Below are 21,077 nucleotides of genomic sequence, written 5' to 3'. Positions count from 1 at the left end.
GCCATCAACCAGATCTTCTGTATCACCGCGACCCCGCCATCAACCAGATCTTCTGTATCACCGCGACCCCGCCATCAACCAGATCTTCTGTATCACCGCGACCCCGCCATCAACCAGATCTTCTGTATCACCGCGACCCCGCCATCAACCAGATCTTCTGTATCACCGCGACCCCGCCATCAACCAGATCTTCTGTATCACCGCGACCCCGCCATCAACCAGATCTTCTGTATCACCGCGACCCCGCCATCAACCAGATCTTCTGTATCACCGCGACCCCGCCATCAACCAGATCTTCTGTATCACCGCGACCCTGCCATCAACCAGATCTTCTGTATCACCGCGACCCCGCCATCAACCAGATCCTCTGTATTACCAGGACCCCGCCATCAACCAGATCCTCTGTATTACCAGGACCCCGCCATCAACCAGATCTTCGAAGGGGGCGGGGGGGTCGTTGATTTCGGTGTGATTGCCCTTTAATGCATTATAACATATTATAATGTAACTGACCCCAGCGGTTTATAAATCACATATTCCCCAAATTTTTCAATCACATCCGATATCGCCTTTTTCTTGAGCCAGGAGAACCAGATTAGCGCTCGCCGCCTCCCCCGCCATGAATTACTGTTACCGCGGTTTGATCCGGGCACCGGGGAGCGCCGGGTATAAATCACCTTATTAGGCGGAATGGCATTTAATCCCGCCGAGAGTATTTTGGTGAGGATGAATGTCTGGTATCTGGTGTCGGGCTCATTCTCGCCCTCGCCGTAAGTTCCTGGATCAGTTGTACGGCAACGGTAGCGTCACAACGCCGATAATATACAGCGGCAAAGCTCCTTTTTTTTTTTTGATGAGTTCTCGCCTTTAATGTCCTATTTTTTTTTTTCTTTCGGCACTTTAGCCGGAGCTCCGGGAAGCCACTCGCGCATTGTGCCATGTATGAAAAGCCGTCTCTATCCGGGGTTATTAAGGAACTCCGACACAATAACACTTCCAGAAAGCACATAATGGCCCTCTCGCCCCCCTTTTTTTTGTGCCGCTGCTTGTTTATGACAGCCGCGGTTTGCAAATAATGTAATCACCGTTCCTCGCGCCGTAAATTTAATTCGAGAAACACTCTCCGGGGGTTTTGTTTGGCCTCCTCGAGAGACATTCAATCAGCCGCTTTCTTATGGGAGAAATTGAGTTCACCGCCGGCTGTCCGGTAAATGAGGAAGATTCGGTAACAGCGAGCGCGCGGAACAGTCAGGGGTTTTCGGCAGAAATAGAAGTCTGCGGCTCCGGGGTCACGGAAGATTCTTTTAGAAATGGCTTTTCTTTTTCCTGTTCTGTTTTCCTCGGCTTCTTATGTCTTTTTCTTTTCTTCTGGCTGCAGGAAAAGGTTTTTTTTTTATTCTGGGGACGGAGCGCTCTGGATTTTTTGCATTTCTATTTTTAAGATGAAGTGCTTGCTCTAGATATTTCTCATTGAATGCCGGGTCTTCTTTCTCGTCATTTCCTCTACAATGATCCTCGTTTATGTTTAAAGGGAAGATGTAACCTAATCACGGGGATGGCCGGGACCCTTGAGGCTGGGGGTGGGAAACTAGCCCTTTGGGGGTAGGAAAACATTTCTGCGGGCTAATAACTGTGTGCCACATAAAGGGTCCATTTGCCCTGTGAATCTCTGGAAAAGTTTGTTTTATGTGAACACATGCCAAAATAAATGTTCCCTGAGATTCATAGGGCAAATGTTCTTGTGTATGTGATAATGTATTACTGCTGTATGGCCACTAGAGAGAGCTGAGGAACAGTGTAATGTAGTACTGCATTATGGCCACTAGATGGAGCTGAGGAGTAATGTAATACTGCATGATAGCCACTAGATGGAGCTGATGAGTAATGTAATACTGTAATATGGCCACTAGATGGAACTGAGTAATGTAATACTGTAATATGGCCACTAGATGGAGCTGAGGAGTCATGTAATACTGTAATATGGCCACTAGATGGAACTGAGTAATGTAATACTGTAATATGGCCACTAGATGGAGCTGAGGAGTAATGTAATACTGTAATATGGCCACTAGATGGAGCTGAGGGGCAATGTAATACAGCATTATGGCCACTAGATGGAGCTGAGGAGCAAAGTAATACTGAATTATGGCCACTAGATGGAGCTGAGGGGCAATGTAATACTGTAATATGGCCACTAGATGGAACTGAGTAATGTAATACTGCATGATAGCCACTAGATGGAACTGAGGGGCAATGTAATATAATACTGCATTATGGCCACTCGATGTAGCTGAGGAGCAATGCTATGTAATACTACATTATGGCCACTAGATGGAGCTGGGGAGCAATGTATTGTAGTCCTGCCATATGGCCACTAGATGGAACTGAGGAGTAATGTAATACTGCATTATGGCCACTAGATGGAGCTGAGGAGCAAAGTAATACTGAATTATGGCCACTAGATGGAGCTGAGGGGCAATGTAATACTGCATTATGGCCACCAGATGAAGCTGAGGAGCAATGTCATGTAGTACAGGAATATGGCCACTAGATGGAACTGAGGAGCAATGTAATTTAATACTGCATTATAGCCACTAGATGGAGCTGAGCAGCAATGTAATGTAGTACTGCATTACGGCCACTAGATGGAGTTGAGGAGCAATGTATTGTAGTACTGCCATATGGCAACTAGATGGAGCTGAGCAGCAATGTATTGTAGTACTTCCACATGGCCTCTAGATGGAGCTTAGGAGTAATGTAATACTGCATTATGGCAACTAGATGGAGCTGAGGAGCAGTGTACTGTAATACTGCATTATAGCCACTAGATGGTGCTGAGGAGCAATGTAATGAGGAACTGCATTATGGCCACTAGATGGAGCCCCCCCATTGCCCCCAGCCCAACACATCTCATTAGTCCCTGCCCAGTCCTAGCCCATGTCACTCTATTCCCTCCTCCTATCAGCATGCTCCCTGCACTGCAACCCAACTGATTGACTTGCTTCTTGTGCTGCTTCTCTCTTCCCCTGTCTGAGCTCTGCTGTACAGGAAGTTACATTCAGGGACTGCTTGCATTTAATGATGTGTAATGAACACGGAGCTGTGTGTGTCTAATGTGTGTCTTTTATATCTGTCTGGAGTTCAGCTTTCAGCATACAGATCTGTGCATGAGAACCAGCACGCTGGGGGGTGTATTCTTCAGTTCTCGGCATGCAGTCTTCCCCTTAATTTCACTGCTCCACCAACTGATTACAGATCAATTAATTGCAAGCTCTTGTGCATCACTCACTGGCTGGACCTAATGTGGGGCCCCCTCCGGAGTCTTCTCTGTCTTCCCCTGTGCAGGCCTATCCCTGATGATATGTGACAGAGCTACACTTAAGTGAGAGCTGATCTATGGCTGTAATTATCTCCTGTGCGGGAGCTTGATTTCTTCTCCCCGGCAGCGGCGATGCTCTGTTTTTATTGGGTTCAGAGGTGTCCGTGTACCGGAGTGTAATTTCGGAGGCCATTGGGGGAGGGGAGAGGCAGACCAGTCACTGACCCCATCTGACATTTTAGCGGTCTGAAATATGAACATGTTATGCCATAAATCTGCCTCTTCCCCTACGAATGTCATGTTTATATTTCATGCCGGTTGGCCCTTCTGTGATTGCTTTCACCCGCAGCTCAAGGTCTGCCACTGGGTGCTGCCTGGGACAGTCGCTGGACTACAAGTCTCAGCATGTACAGCCGCCGCCTCTCCTGGATAGTGTTCCGGATCAAGGACATTATATTCCTAGAGAGATAACTGGGACAGGAATGGTTACTTTTCAGTTTTTTTGGGGGGGTGTTTCTGTCCAGTTTTGTCTCTCCGCAGCCTAACTGCAATACTGTGTGTAGGTAAAGGGCTCTTGGGAGATGTAGCTCTGGGGGTGTGCCTACATGAACAGGAACTGACCTCCTAGCAACTGCCCATATAAGAATTTTTACATACCTAGTGATGATGTTACAGATGATAAAAGCTTTCTCTTGCTAGCGGATGAAAGGAATAATGAATGCAGGGACATGATATAGGAAGGTGGGGTACAAACCCTCTAATAAAACCTGTAATTGCACTTGACGGTGAATCATTTTAAGAGGTCACATGACTACTTAATTACCGGTATGCCTACATAACATACACCCTCGTTGTCTGTGAAGGACCTCCCTTCATCCAGGTCATGGTATAGCTGTTAAAGAATAAATGGACTTCCTGTATTGTTCTTGAAGCCGTGTTTGGCTGGTCATCTGACCAGCTTTCTCAATTCAGAATGACCTGTACAAATATTCTCTGAGAATAAATATGGTGAATGTTGCTCCAATCCACATAATCTGTTTATGATATCCAGCACGGGGGGTCAGAGACCTCATGTAGGTAAGGTGTTGATTGCATTTGCATGATTGGAGCTAGCAGGCGTTATTAACCCGCCCAGTGAGAGGTGTTAATAGAGCATTGTAGGTGGCAGACAAAAGATGTCTCACCCCCCACCCCCGCACCACCTCTATTGGTCTTTTACACCCCTTTTAAACCAGTCCTCCTCCCTGTCCAGAATCCGTACTTGATTGTCTGCAGAGGAGTGACCTTTTTTCCTTTTAGATGTGGATACACTGCTGAATCCTGACCGCCTCTCTCTGGGCGGTTTTAATAACACCTGCTAGCTCCAATCATGCAAATGCAATCAACACCTTACCTCCGTGAGGTCTCTGACCCCCCGTGCTGGTGATGATCAGCAGATTATGTGGATTGGAGTAACATTCACCATATTTATTCCCAGAGAATATTTGTACGGGTCATTCTGAATTGAGAAAGCTGGTCGGATGTCCAGCGAAACGTCTTCAGGAAAAATAACAGCAAGTCCAGTTGCCTTGATTTATTATTTTTACAGATATACCATGTGACCTGGATGAATGAGAGTGAAGATCCCAGGAGGTCAGTGGAGGCTTCAACCACCACGTCTTTCACCAATAGTCACAATCAATCACAATCACCAATAGTCACCAATAAAACAATCACCAATAGTCACAATCACCAATAGTCACCAATAAAACAATCACCAATAGTCACAATCAAACTTTCTCAGATCTCACGTCGTCTTTATTCTAATTTTTTTGGATTCACTCGACGAGGTCTGCACGCTTTACGCAATGAAGAGAGACTGTCAGCTTGCCCATGCGTGGCACAGTGTCATTGTTATCTTTACTTCACCTGATCTATGGTTATCCTATTGGCATTGACGTCCACGTGTATCTCGTAAAGTGGCCACCGTACATGCACATACATGCAGGTATGTTTTCTGCCATTTCTAAGTCCCGGAACAGTCCCTGTGTACTTTATTCTATGTCTATGAAGCGCGGAGTCTCTCCGTAACGTTGCAGAGAAATATAATTAGACGTCTTTGTTGAGTTATGACCAGGAGAGCGCCGGCTGCACAATGGCTGCCAGGTATTGATGAGCTCCGTCCCTGCCACCGAGCTGCAGGCAGATAATAGGATGGCACATACTGACCTGTGTGTGAAGGGAAAGGGAGGCAGTGCCAGGCCAGGTGTCTGGCTTTAATTAGAAAGTGGCTCCGCTGGGTTTCTGCTTCTATAGATGAACTGCCACCCAGACTGGAAGACCTTTATCTGCACCGCACAATACAACCTTACAAACCGCCTTTTATACCGCTGGATGGCGGAGAGAATTTACATTTCCATCAAGAAAGTTTAAAGCTGAAAAATGTTCAGTTGCAAATATCCCTCCGTAACCACAAATCCACTTCATGTGCGCCAAACGCATTTGCCAACCCAGATATTAGCGGTGACATCATCACTGTGCTGTACATAGCCTGTGCAGAGAGCAGAACGCTATGGGAGGGGCCCAGCAGGCTCCACCCGCTACAGGAAACTACAAGAGGGGCGGAAACCAGACCTGCACAAGGCGAGAGAGAGCAGTAGGCTGCATGTAGAAAACTACAGGAGGGGCGGAGACGAGACCAGTCACCCTGCACAAGGAGATAAAGCAGCAGTGACCGGTCCTTATTACAGGAGGGGGCGGAGACAAGACCAGTCACCCTGCACAAGGAGAGAGAGCAGCAGTGACCGGTCTTTATTACAGGAGGGGGCAGAGACAAGACCAGTCACCCTGCACAAGGAGAGGGAGGAGCAGTGACCGGTCTTTATTACAGGAGGGGGCGGAGACAAGACCAGTCACCTTGCACAAGGAGAGGGAGGAGCAGTGACCGGTCTTTATTACAGGAGGGGGCGGAGATGAGACCAGTCACCATGCACAAGGAGAGGGAGGAGTAGTGAGCGGTCTTTATTACAGGAGGGGGCGGAGACAAGACCAGTCACCCTGCACAAGGAGAGAGAGCAGCAGTGAGCGGTCTTTATTACAGGAAGCTCCTAGTCTCGCAGTGGATTACTGTACAGATCTGGAAGAAATACACAAAGCTCCCCGAGATTCAGGAAGAACACACCTGACTCTTGGGCAAAGTTGCAATAGAGAGTGAGCGGAGCTTGAACCAGCAAACACCCTGGTTGCTTTTCCACATCCTTGCACCTAAGGCAACACAAAAGATGAGGTTGGCAGTAGGGATGCACCGATATCACTTTTTCCACACTGATGTACTGTACTGATACTTTTCCTCAAGTACTCGCCATTAACAATACCTTGTTTTAGTGTCATGTGACAGTTTCTCTAAAACAATACCGACGAATGATTTTAGGACAGTGGTGGAGCGTCGCAGCTGCAACCACTGCGACCATGGTAGCTTTGCCGCTGACTCCAAGCTGTAGAGGGACTACAAATCCCAGCAATTAATTATACAGCAACGCAGAATAATATGAAATTACATACTCCGGTCTGGCAGCCCAATGTCTCCAGGGTTTCAGAAGGGTTGCGTGGACTCTCAGGTAGGCTGTGCTAGGCCTCAGGAGAGCTGCGTGGGGTCTCGTGAGAGCTGCGTGGGGTCTCGTGAGAGCTGCGTGGGGGTCTCGTGAGAGCTGCGTGGAGGTCTCGTGAGAGCTGTGAGGGGTCTCGGGTAGGCTTTGTGGGCTCTCAGAAGGGCTGTGCAGGGTCTCCCCAGTGATCCGGATGGTCTCGTGGGCAGGTGCTGGCAGTGGAAGTGCGGTTCCCCGGGAAGGAGGAGGAGATGTTCGGCTGGCACTGTGGCTTGCAGGAAGGCTGCCGAGGCCTCCAGCAAGCGCGGGACCTCAGGCAACCTCTTTGGTTTAACAATTTAAAGCGCCGGTATCCGCGTTCAGTATCGGGGCACTTTCACAAACACAAGTTTTCTTTAAAATGCCCAGTATTTGCACCAATGCCGATACCAGTATTGGTGCATCCCTAGTTGGCAGCAATTCCCGGACAGCCAGGTGGAGAACTCGGGACATAATATTCCATAACTCTGTAGTTGGACAATGTAGAGTCTGGTTAAGGGCAACATTTGCAGTGTACTGTACCTTTAAAACCATGACATTGTGAATGAGGTGGGTAAAGTGCTTGATACATTGATGCCTCGTGACACCGACGTTCCCCCTGATTGCTACATGCTTTGTGTTTGTAATGTCAGCTGTAAATTCGCTGAGGCTTTTCGTGATGTATGGAGCGGAGTAAACACAACGTACAGGATTTAATAATGCCGCATTGAAAAGTCAAACGTTGACAGCCGTTACAGGAAAATGCATTTGTCACGAGATGTCAGCTGGGGACTCGCAGGCTTGTGTCACCCACAACCACAGACTGCGACGGCGGTGTCATCTCCTTGCTGTATAAGAGAGGATAATGCACTAATGTGCGTTTCCTGAGCTGCACTTATCCCAGTGGGGTCTATAGACAGGTGATTATGCAAATCCCGGCACGCACCCACACACACAATGCATTCCCCATTACGCTCATGTCAAGGAATGAGCCGGGTGGTATCAGGAATCCGCCGTGTTCACCAATCACACGTCTGCTTTCCGGGCTCAGAAGAGCGACTGCTATGCGAAGAGCGGCTCGATTGAAATACGTGTAGTGTCCGGGCAAGGCTGGCGGGGCTCGTCTATACACAGGGGTTCTGATAGAACAGAATATCTAGTTATTGGGTACATGGCGTTCTTCTTAATTAGGAATTGATTAGTTCTTGGCGTAGCGAGCGCTGCAACGATGTTTCACACAAGTTTATTACAAGGAAGACGCAGCCCGCTACAGCGTGAGAAAAGTCGTATCAGTCAAACCCGATTTATCCAATTCAGTACTTATTAGTGATGTCACCGGTCTCTAGTGAATGGATAGGCTGCATTCTCAGTGATGTCACCGGTCTCTAGTGAAGGGATAGGCTGCTTTCTCAGTGATGTCACCGGTCTCTAGTGAATGGATAGGCTGCATTCTCAGTGATGTCACCGATCTCTAGTGAATGGATAGGCTGCTTTCTAAGTGATGTCACCGCTCTCTAGTGAATGGATAGGCTGCATTCTCAGTGATGTCACCGCTCTCTAGTGAAGGGATAGGTTGCATTCTCAGTGATGTCACCGGTCTCTAGTGAATGGATAGGCTGCATTCTCAGTGATGTCACCGCTCTCTAGTGAATGGATAGGCTGCATTCTCAGTGATGTCACCGGTCTCTAGTGAATGGATAGGCTGCATTCTCAGTGATGTCACCGATCTCTAGTGAATGGATAGGCTGCTTTCTAAGTGATGTCACCGCTCTCTAGTGAATGGATAGGCTGCATTCTCAGTGATGTCACCGCTCTCTAGTGAATGGATAGGCTGCATTCTCTGTGATGTCACCGGTCTCTAGTGAATGGATAGGCTGCAGTATAGGTCTCTGGTTCCCCGTGAATTTATAGAGTATAATATAATGAATGCTGACTGAGACTATGATATTGCTGCATTCACCAGGCAGGTCCTCCCTGACATGCTCACCGTTTAACCTATTTGTGGAAGTGAACATAATTGCGGCACTGCTGGAATCCTGAAAATTGCGAATATGATTTTTACATGAGAAGCGCAATGAAACATTGATCAGCCGCGGCAGCGCTCTTTGTCATAATAGAAACGGTGAGCCATCGCCAGCAAGGAAACGGCATGGCTGTGAGGGAGTAACGACACATGAAACTATAGCTCTCAAATCTGTCATGCATACTCTAAATCCGCAGCCAGCACATCACAAAAGCGGACGCGTCTTCCTTCCAACGAGGGAACGGGATGAAAGATTTATGGAAACCCTAATCAGATGTTATAAAGCGATGTTGTGTCCCCTATTGAAGAGCGGCCCCTGCGGGCTCCTTCTCTATATGTCCCTGTCTGTGCCGTTAAAGGAAGATATGAGAAGATGAGCGCAATTTAATGGCCGGATCAGTGTTAATAAATGTTCAGAGATGAAGAGGAACTATCGCAGACTTTTTTTCTTCCCTTTTTAAATTGTCCTTTTCAAAGCCGTTGTTACTTTTTAACATATTCCAACAATGCCGTGCGGGGAAGTTGGTAAAGCGCTAAGGAATGTAGGCACAGGAAGGATAGTGTGACATGAAGAGCAGAGATCACAGGCTTCCTGCTGCTTTGATGCATGTCTATGGGTACTCTGGTTACTTTAGAGGGTCAGTCCGACCAAAACTGATAGAAAGGATCCGTTTAAAAACGTAACACGTAGGGCTTACTGTAAACCTCTCATGGCTCTAGGGGTTGTGGGAAGAAATGTTGAGATCTATAGGCGGCATCTGGAGACACCAACTCACCATGACCATGTAAAAGGAGAATTATGAGGCGAGTGATTTTCACTCAGCCTCATAATCTGAGCCGACCTGTGACAATGAGACTGTCGCAGGTCGGCTCAGTAGATCGGGAGGTGAGCGAACACATACCGTCGCTCGCTAACTTCTCGATCTATCCCTGCAGAGAGCCGTGACTGTCACTCATGGCTTTGTGCAGGGATTCACCCCTTCCCTTGTCCGATCCTCCAGCGCTGACTGACGGAACGGACGGGGGGAGGGGGGCGGGCCCAGCTGGCTCTGCCTCTGGATAGGCAGAGCCAGCTGTCAATCCGGCAGCTGGGTGGATCTGGGGGGATCTGTTCCGGCTGCGGCATCTCAGTATACAGCTACAGCTCGCGGTATACTGAGCTTTGGGTCACGGGAGAACTCTAGTTTGTGCTATCCCGTGACCCTTAGGAGAACAATGGGGAAAAGCCCTGACCCCATAGTTCTCCTTTTAAAGGTGTGTAGGACTTGACGTCTTTCAGAGATCTCCTACTGATGTGTGAATGCATTTCCAGTATCCTTGGTTCGTGAAATCCCCTGACTTGTGTTGGGTCTTTACATTGTTGTCTACCCCTATTGTAGTCCAATCACTGTGAAAAGGCAGATGTTGGATGTCACAAGTGACGAGGGAGCACGGAGCCGGCTTCCAGTGTGTAATGACTCGCTACCCGGCTTCCTGATACCGGAAGCTCAAGTATCGGGGCTACGTATCTGAGCATTTGGGCGAGTACGAGTACTCTTCCAAATACACGGGATCGGCACTAGTATCGGTATCGGTGCATGCCTAATACTCGGAAATTCGGATCCCGAATGCCATTCGGGTCTGGAAACCTCAGCTATAGTATTGATATCTGTATCTGTTTTTTTGTGGTAGTCGCAACAATTGAATTTCAGACCCGAATCCTGGAAAAAAAAAAACGAATTTTTCCGCAGCTTACATGTCTAATCTCATGACAGACCCGCGTTTCGGAGCCGCACGTCATTGTTGGTTCCGTATGGTTACATTGTGGCCCCAGGAGGATATCGGCGTGCTTTTTTTTAAAGTCGTACCCTTACTGAAAGGTTAAATAAAAGTGTCACGGCTCTGCCCGCTGTTCCATAAAATGTAATTTAATTCGGGGGGTGAGTGGAGGAGATTTTAGACTCTGCTCAATATTGTCTTTTTTCCATCAATCTATACGGACGCCATCGTACATTCATTACTAATCTGGCGAGGCGCAGGAAACATTATTCCACCCGAGCAGTTTCGGGGGTTTTTATTTCTCATTCTTCCACAATCCTTTAAACAATCCCCGGACATTTCATTCCACTTCTAAATAAGATCCAGAAGCCTGGAGCCGCTGCCAGACTCCATTAGTGTCGGGTTCTATAATAAACACTTTAGCGGCCTCCTGCAAAGAGCGCCGTGTCACCGCTGAGCAACGCGACGCCCTCCTGCCAATCTAGAATGCACCGACCAGCAGCTACGCGCTTCCCTAGTGACAGCGGAGAGTTGTAGGGTGCAGCGGCAATACTTTCTCCATGCAAAAATACCCCCGCGTTCCAGTTGGTGGACCACAAATCACAGCACACCCAGCTGGCAGCATTGCAGGAACAATTCCTATACTCCACAAATGTATAGTGAACAACTTATGTGTAAATGATGCAGTTCCATCTCTGCTATCCTTCCTCTCAGTGGCGTCACAAGAGGGGTGCGGCCCACACCCGGGTGACACCAAAATCACTAATAGTCATTTTGGTGTCACCCCCTCTAAAAAGTATGGCATACCTCATCCCGCCAGGTGTACGCCCCCTCCTCTCTCTGCCGGCGTCCATAACCAAGATGGCCGCCGGCAGGCGTCGATAAGATGGTCGCTCATGCGTGATGACGACACGGCGGCCTCGGGACGCCCCCTGCTTCCTCTGCAGTCCTTGCAATCTGATCTCCCCGCTGTTAATGTCTGTCTCAGCTTAAAGCCTGCCACACCACATAACCCAGTCTGGGCAGGGCGGGAGTCTGCATTTATTTTCTGCTGCAGTGCAGTCACTCTTACAGAACGCAATTCAAAATGCTCAAAACCGCCTTTTTAAAAATCGCACGGAAACCGCGCTGATCCGCACCCGCCCTGGTAACGGGGCCTTCATGTTTACTTGATTAAAACTGGTATCTATTGCCTGTGCACTATGCAAAATACTGACACGTCCTCTTTAAATCATGACCTTTCCCAAACTATATAAAAGTCGGAGGGAAAAGTTGCGCTGCCCCCAGCTGTTTGTTTGTGTAGCGCGCCGCCGCCGCGAACTCGACATCCCTCTCGGGCCGGGGAAGCAAAACGCCAAATAGATTTTCCAAGCTGTAAATTGCTGCAGCAGAAAATTGGGGTGAAGCGTGCCAGCTTGTCTTCGCAGGCTTGTTTGGTTAAACTACAGTAATAGAGTGTTTTTTTTCCTCTCCTCTAAACGATATTCGCTTTCATTTAGCCCAATTTAATGAGCAGTCTACGGGAACGATATTCTGAAACGCGGCGCGGCGGTTTTCGTGTTAACATTTACTAATTTTAGGAGAAGGTGTAATCCAGGAAAGCTGCTTCGTGTGACAAATCCAAATGGCTGCTGGACAGAGTTTTGAAGCCGACCTTTGCCGGAATCCATGTTTTGTTTTTATTATTTAACGGGAATGTAGAGTTTTACCTATTATGGTCAAAGTTAAAAATACTTGTTTTGTTATTTTTTTTATTCAATCAGCCTGATATGAAATATTAGATATGAATATTTTATATCAGTTTGAGCCAGTAGATGCCGCTTTAGACACCTTTTTCACCTCCCTGCTGCACGAAAGAATGCTGTTAACAGAGCTCAGTAGCTCAAGCTAAAATTTACACAGTCAAGGGAATAAGTCGGAGAACTGACTCATAACTCACTCCCCTCTACCTCTGCATGTCTCCGCCCCAAAGTTTCAACCCCCAGTTACACCTGCGGAGCACAACATTATGCGCCGCATTTACTTTCGCACTTCTCACAAGCTATACATAAGACAGCCTATTCATTTCATTGGGCTTCTCTACCCACTGCAAACACAGCAAAGAAGCTCATGCACCTTTTTAAGCTTCAAGCTTTGTGTGTTTAACTTTAACTGTGTGCTTGTCACCCATCTTTGCATGAAATAAAGGGCGTCTTGGCATTGCGGGATTTTGCCCACATTCATACTCCACAGTAATGTCAATGAGGGCTCAAGCTATCTAGCAGGTCAGTCATCAATACCAGACTCTTATCCTAGACAGGGGTCTGATACGGGTTTTTAAGGTGACCTCAGGCATAGAAACAAAAAAGACAACTTGGAGTTTCACTTTTCACCACAAAGCCCCCTCCTTTCACATCCGAGTCCCGTCCTTCTTTCACATCCGAGTCCCCGTCCTTCTTTCACATCCGAGTCCCCGTCCTTCTTTTACATCCGAGTCCCCGTCCTTCTTTCACATCCGTGTCCCCCGTTCTTTCACATCGAGGTCCCCGCCCTTTTGCAGAAATTTGAAGGCACCCCTGACAGTACCTTGGACCGACCCCACAGCATAGGCAGGAACACAAGGGACATCCATACAAAGCTTACTGTACACACCACCCTTATACAAGCTGAAACCTATGTGGGCCTAATGCAGCTTCACAAGAACTGGAGAGAGAGATAATAATAATAATAACATTGTATGAAAGAACATAAAAAGTCTGCTTTGTCTTCCTGCATGCAGAACGTTCACAGCGGACGACATCTGTGTGACAATGGATAAAAAAAAAAAAAGTAATTGTTTTCTTAAAACAACTGAGCCATATTCTCATAGTTTATTGCCCAGGAAATGACTGTTAAACTTATTATCGGAAAAGGACGACGACACCGAAATGACAACGCGGCTCCCGGGGAATATCAGCCAGAATATATTCGCTTCCACTGGTTTTATGGCACATCATGAGGCAACTGCGTGACTCCATTCCAGCGCCGCCAACATGGAGAGCGGAGGGATTCGGGCTTCAGATGGGCGCGCTTACACCGCGAATCGAGGACGTGGGAGGCCAGGCTTTGCCGCATCATCTTTACAGAGATATTGTTTAATGAGGACATGTCCGTACGCTAACCTGTGATTGTTAGGACATTTTGATGACATTAAAGGAAAAAAAGGCTTTCTGCCAAAATTAGAAGCAAAGCGTAACCCTCGGTCAGCTACACGGCTGGCTGATGTTTGCAGCTATTAGCGCTTTGAAGAAGTGGGACCTTTTCGAATGACATTGCGGGACGGCGCGTTGTTCTCGGCGAACATTTATTTTTTCGCTTTTACATTCTGCTACAATCATTTGTCTTCAGCCGCGGTCGGAAAGATCGCTAATTGAAGCTAAAATAACCTCAAAATGCAGTTGTAACATTAGAAAAATGGACTTCTTCTATAGAGTGGGCTCAGCGCGCAAATGTGTAACGCCATATTATCATTTCGGGGGCATCGTTAGTTCATTTTCACGATGGAAAATATATTTTTTTATTTCACTAAATGTATCAGAATTTACAGCATGCGAGTTATTTTTAATGATTTTCGATTTTTTTTTTTTAATGTAAAATTGAATTCACTAAGATTACAGTAAAGACATTTACTAAAGCAATTTGGCTGGTGGAGATAAAAAAAATGTATAAATAGAGGCTTTCATATGGAAAAAAAAGTGAAATTAACATTTTTGTTATGAGAAAATTATCATGTGATAACATAAGAAGCTCCAGCCGCTTAGGGAAACGACCTCATTATGACTTCACCAAATTGAAGGAATGCAAAAAGGAATAATTCAAAGTCATTTTAGGAAAGTGGGTGGAGACAATCATTCTTTGATGCTCTAGTGGCCAACTGTGCAGCCATTGTCTCATAGTGTGTGTGTGTGTGTATACACATTTTAATTATAGACACCTGGCACATGTTAAATATAGGGCCATTTATCCAGCTGTCCTTCCAGAGCCGCCATTTATAGGCCAGGTACATCCTAAATATAGAGCCATTTATCCAACTGTCCATCCAGAGCCGCCATTTATAGACCAGATACATCCTAAATATAGAGCCATTTATCCAACGCTCCATCCAGAGCCGCCATTTGTAGACCAGATACATCCTAAATATAGAGCCATTTATCCAACTGTCCATCCAGAGCAGTCATTTATAGACCGGATACATACTAAATATACAACTGTCCATCCAAAACCACAATCTAAAATATAAAATATAGATACATCCTAAATATAGCGCCATTTGTCCAGCTGTCCATCCAGAGCCGCCATTTGTAGACAAGATACATCCTAAATATAGAGCCATTTATCCAACTGTCCATCCAGAGCCGCTATTTATAGACCGGAATACATCCTAAATATAGAGCCATTTATCCAACTGTCCATCCAGAGCCGCCATTTATAGACCAGATGCATCCTAAATATAGAGCCATTTATCCAACTGTCCATCCAGAGCCGCCATTTATAGACCAGATACATCCTAAATATAGAGCCATTTATCCAACTGTCCATCCAGAGCCGCCATTTATAGACCGGATACATCCTAAATATAGAACCATTTATCCAACTGTGTTAAAAAAAAGAGATCCATTGATAAGAGCCCGAGTTTTTAAGTGTGTTTCATTTTTATGGCACAGGTACAGTTGGACTGTACATGCCGGCTGTCAGACCAGGAAAGTCCTGGAAGGGTTTAGACGGGCCAGCAGTGGCCGGTCACCTACCTGTGTTCATTTTGGTGAACTTCAAACTAATCCCTCCACCGCACAGCACTTCGTGTGGAGCTGCACGAATTTCCTACATATCCATTTCATCTGTTACCTCGGAACAACCCAGAGGTGATCTGTACCCAAAGTGTTCTCTTCAGCAGAGGAAGATAAGAGTAAATAGAATATAATTACTTTCATCTCCATGAAGTCGGTAACTAAGCAGGGCTGTGACGAAGGCTGCCTGCCGGCTGATATTCCTGGAGGATGTTCTTAATAAGAAAAATAGATTTAAACAATGTATCTTTTTAAACGTCGATTTCCGCTACCATGTGACAGTTTCCTCTCTGCCCTTCAGGCTAATCCTCCCTTAAAGGGGTTCTAAACCCTCCGTTTTTTTTTTGCTTATATCTGCTGCTAGCAAGCAGTAGATATAGGCAAGAAGTGTTAAAAAAAAACCGCTTAAAATCATTTTAAACTTACCTCGTTATCGCCGCTCGCTCCCACGCCGAGAATCAGGAACTGCTCGTACGGCCGCAAAGGATCTTGGGGCGGGCGCATGCGCAGTTCCGATTCTCGGCCGGGAGACGAGCAGAGACGCAAGGTAAGTCTATGGACGCGTGCACCCACCTGCAGACACCGCTGGATCGGAGAGACAGAGCAGTCAGCGCTGGATCGGAGTGACGTCACACCGCTGGAGGGTCGCATGAAAACATGGGGAAAGAAGAGGAAGATCGGAAAAAGAGACATTATTTAAGGTAAGTGCTAACATTTACATGGGGGGGAGGGAAAAAATGTTCTGCCTTTAATATCACTTTAAAGTGACATTAAAGCCTCAGATTTTTTGACATAAAACAATACTGTAATGTGCGCCTTACTCTTTGCTGCTCTTCCTTTTTAATCTGTATCTGTTCTCATGCTGGGCAGAACTTCTGTTTTGCAGCAGACTGCCTTGTCTCTGGAATGGATATATGGTGTCTGTGTGTAGGTTTGTAACCTGAGCCAGCACTACAGGAAGAGGCCCTGAGCTGCAAAGGGAAGTTCTCCCCAAGCATGAGAAGACATGAGGATTTAAAAGGAAGAGCAGCAAAGAGAAGGGAAACTACCATGGATTACAGTAAGGCGCACATTACAGTACTGGTTTATGTTAAAAAATCTGAGGGTTTAATGTCACTTTAATGTACTTCAGGCTGTTCTGTTAAATGCGCGGTCATAGACTCCATAATTATGGAAAATTGGGCTTTGTTTGACTTTTTTTCTTTATTTTTAGACATACAGCCACTACAAAGCAGCACCACATAAATAAAGAAATGCCGCAATTCACATTTATGCAGTTGAACGCGCCTTCGGGGCATCACGCCGCAGCTTCTGAACATTGCAGCGCACAATCATGGTTTGTTTAAATCAGCGGATCTCGACCTGTGTAACCTCAGGACCCACATTTTCTTTGGCCATTAAGTGGTAACCCAAGTCGCACTGCAATGGAACGCACGGCATTGCAGTACCGTGCGTTCTGGTGCGGGCGATTGAACTGTAGGCGGAAGATGTGTTTGGGGTGCCATTACGAGAACTGGGGTGAATCCTCAGCCAGGGATCCAGTGCTGTGCTGTGACGGAGCTCCAGCCATACATACATTACTGGTACAGCTCCCATGCGCGCCCTGTAGAGGTGCCGGGAGCCAGAATGTGACGTCACTCCGGTCCAGGCAGCTCTACAGGGCACGTGGAGGAGCTGTTAGCAATGCACGTATGGATGGAGCTCCCTCGTGGCCCTAGCTCCAGCCCACTCCATCTCAAGCTGACACTCAACGCCAGTCAGCATATTCTGAATGGCAGCTCTGAGTGAGAACTGACAGCGCTGCGCTAGGAGGAGGCTAAGAGACTCTCACCTAGAAAAGTGGAAGGCACACGGCGACCCACTGAACACGGGGTCGCGACCCACTTTTGGGTCACTACCCACCAGTTGAGAACCAGGGGTTTAAATCAATGGCACCATGTGCCAATGGATGGTTTAATTTGGACCTTGTACCTCCACATGCATAATTATTTCCCAGATGCCAGTTACCTTTTTTTTTTTTCCTTTAACCTAAATATACAAGCCCAGCGGATCCAGTGTTGTCACCTTTCGATCCGCTGCCCGGCTGCTTACACACAGCCTGATTTCTTGCATGTGCAAATGGAGCTCTGGCACCAGGTCTTCTAGTTTACATGTTGCAATGGTGTCGGGAGATCTTGTGAAAGTTTGGCACATGCAGGGCTCTGAGATGTGTGATGTATTCCTGGAGATCAGAGGTGGAAAAAGGCCAAGTCACCCTCACATAGATGAGGAGCAAGGAAGCAAAATAGTGAGAACAATTACAAAAAAGGTATTAAGGGAACTCTAGACAACGTCTAGAGTAGGGCTGCAGCTAACGATTATTTTCATAATCGATTAGTTGCCCGATTATTATTTTTTTTCTCCCTCTCTCTCCCTGATAATGAGAATAGTTGCCAACTATTCTCATTATCGATTTAATCAATTAGTTGTTGACGCCCTAGTCTAGAGCAGTGGATGCCGGTGGAATGACATCATTGCTGTAGGTCATTCAGCCCCGTTGACAGCCTTACACATCTACACCGATGAACTGGAGCATTGTGGTCACATGACTGCATAGAAGCTAATTATATGATCAAAGAAAAAGTATTTATTACTTAGCCTACATGTTGGGTGAGAGGTCAGGTTTAATGCACATTTGTTTTCAGATCAGGGGTGGGCAACCTCAGCACTCCAACCAGTGCTGTCCCTAGTCTTGTTACCACCTGAGGCGGGGGGGGAAAGCGGGTAGAGGAGACAGTGCTGCCAGATATGAGAGTGACACCGCCCTCTGCTGGCTCTGCATCTCCCGGCTCTGCTCTGAGCAACCTGGGATGCTCTGGCCGGCGTCCTGCCCAGCTCTTGGCAACCAGTGAGGTCACTGGTTGCCAGGAACTGGGTGGGGCACCAGCCAGAGCATCCCAGGTTGCTCAGAGCTGGGAGGGGAGATGTATATGACCTTAACACATCTCCCCGCCCAGGTCTTAGCAACCTGGGGCGCTCTGGCAGGAAAGGGGACAGCAGGCACACTGCAAACATTGTACAGCAGAGCGGCCATGCTGCTCTGCCTGCTGCCCCCCTATGTGACCCAAAGAGATGCCGCATGAGGCCACAGTCTCAGACTGCCTCATTAAAGGGACAGCCTGGACTCTAGCTGTGGTTAACTACAAATAGCATCATGTCCCTGCCTCTGGGAGTCATACCTATGGCTGTCGGAATCTTGCAATGCCTCATGGGACTTGTAGTTCCACAACAGCTGGTGTACAGAGGTTGCCCACCCCTGTTTCAGATGCATGTTTCTGTCGGCTGGTAATCATCCTTCCCTCAGCGCAGCATGTGATAAGGAAAAACCAGAGGCCACAATATCGTTTATACGCCAGTTTTATCGCCCCTCGATTGTGCGCTTGAAAATCTAATTAAGAATGAAGCTGGAAAAAAAAAAAACTGCGGCCGTTATATTTTCCCCCGGAAAAAGAGGCCACCCCGGCTGTGACTCCTTCCCCGGAGTTTTCATTTTAGCGGCACGCTTCATTTCAGCGCGTAAAAAGATTAAAGCCATCAACTAGCGGAATTGTTACTCGTGTGCTTAATCACAGCGCGCGCTATAAACGATACGCGGCATAAAAGACCCGACGCATCTGGGAGCCGAGCTCAGGCCATGAAATTGGCAGCTGCCGCCATAACCAGAACGCCGCTCTTTGCGTTCCTTTTTATTTTGTTTTTGTGTGTTTGCTCTTTTCTTTTTTTTTACACGTTGTTTGTATTTAACGTTTGGCGGCTCGCAGGGCCGTTCATGACTGCGATATTCTGATGTTCGCCCTCAAACAAAATCTCGGTACACAAAAGATTGTTTTAACACACGGTTAATACAGGAGCGGAGTGCTACGGAGCGGAGCTCAGATTGCCATCGGACACGATGCAGAACCAGAGAGCTCTGCGGGCTCCGGCTAGGAATTTTATAGTATATATCTAAAGCCGAAACGTTTTGTTAATAAAATAGGGAATGTTTCAATCTCCTGTGTCCCAGTTGGAAAAATTACTTTCATTTCCTGTCCTGAAGACAGAACAGGAAGTAAGAAGAATTCTCTGAAAGAAGGGGAACCACTTAGAGAGTTGTCACCTGAGCAGGTGTCCCTGTTGGATGATTTCCCCTCTCTTCATGTTATTAGATTTCCCATCTAATGTTTCCCAGCTCTGTCCAATACGATATAAAAAAGGTTTGGCTTCTAGATATAGTTTTAACACTTTTGTTAATAGTTACATTAAAGGAGAACTATGGGGTCAGTGTTTTTCCGCATAGTTCTCCTAAGGGTCACAGGAGAACACAAACTAGCCCAAAGCTCAGTATACCGCGAGCTACAGATCTCTATATACTGAGACCGCCGCAGCCGGGATGGATCCGACATTACTGTCTGGATCCACCCAGCTGCGTGATTGACAGCTGGCTCTGCCTATCTAGAGGCAGAGCCAGTTGTACCCGCCCCCATCCGTTCCGCCAATAAGCGATGGAGGGGAGGGGGGGGGATCCCTGCAGGGAGCGTTGAGTGACAGTCACGGCTCTCTATCACATGTGTCAGAATGGAAAGCAGCAGCAGGCCAGTGAGCATTCGTTCCCTTATCTCCCCTGGGTAGGCTGAACTTGGAAGTGCTCAGCTCTGAGCACTTCCTGGTTCAGAGTTTTCAATCCTCTGCCACTATAGCCAGGAAAGAAGCTGATCAAGCACAGCCTGTGTTCCATCTGCTTTAACAGAATGTAGAGTTGACATTATGGGACCCCTGATGTCTCAAAGAGAACCTGCCACCCGCAATTTGCTATCTGGTCAGGTCCTTATCATCCCACCTGTGCTAGCAATAAAGTAAAGTTAAAAATCAGCGATGCCTGTTTCATTTTGACCAATTTTCTTCACCAAACATATGAATACATTATCCTTCTTTTAAAAAAACGATTCAGTTGTATTATTTGGAGGACATTAGTGTACAGTTTATAAACCAGCCCCCCAATCCCTCTGAAATCATGCCGATAAAAGTTTCTGACCTCTGCACAGATTAATTTTCTCCTAATTGTTTGCTGCGTGTTTTCTGGACGAATCGCATGGGGGATAAAGCCACATAATCTGCTACAGCAGAACCTTGGTAAGTGCTATTTCCTTCCGGGGGCCCCTGATTACCCATTAAAATGCACGGGGGTCCCATACGGCCGGCTCGGATTGATAACTGATGACATTTGGACCGGTGATATCAGCTGTGCGATCATTTGTCTAAGTTGATTGCGCTGCGGACTACGGTGGTACAGAGCAGTTGTGTGTTAACATAAGCATTTACAGAGACGCCATCTGCCGAGTTGCTGAGCCTCGGAAAAAGTCAAATAATTAGTCGGTACCAAATCATTAATTACAGCACACAGCTTGCTAAGACCAGCAGTTGCTGGAGGCTCAGGATTACTTTACCATGTCGCTTCTTAAGGTTCTGTCACTTCCCATAGATAGGAGGTGCCTTTGCCCCAAACCCCCCCCCCCCCGAAGACCCCGTGGCCCCACAAGCACCGGGAGGACTCT

The 21,077-nt window shown here is 47.1% G+C and overlaps 1 protein-coding gene across 1 annotated transcript in view; it reads left to right on the top strand.

Annotated features, from left to right (window-relative positions):
* Nucleotides 1-21,077, top strand: part of CHST8 (carbohydrate sulfotransferase 8) — a 189,097-nt gene that overhangs the window by 103,286 nt on the left and 64,734 nt on the right. Inside the window, exon 2 of the mRNA XM_018562893.1 lies at nucleotides 20,649-20,655. Within this exon, the coding sequence (XP_018418395.1) occupies nucleotides 20,649-20,655 (7 nt within the window). The remainder of the gene's footprint in view (nucleotides 1-20,648; nucleotides 20,656-21,077) is intronic.

The sequence above is a fragment of the Nanorana parkeri genome, unplaced genomic scaffold, assembly GCF_000935625.1.
Source record: "Nanorana parkeri isolate BGI_ZX_2015 unplaced genomic scaffold, ASM93562v1 scaffold609, whole genome shotgun sequence".
Classification (NCBI taxonomy): Eukaryota; Metazoa; Chordata; class Amphibia; order Anura; family Dicroglossidae; genus Nanorana; species Nanorana parkeri.
The sequence above is the reverse complement of the archived record's forward strand: the minus strand, read 5'-3'. Positions and strand labels throughout refer to the sequence as shown.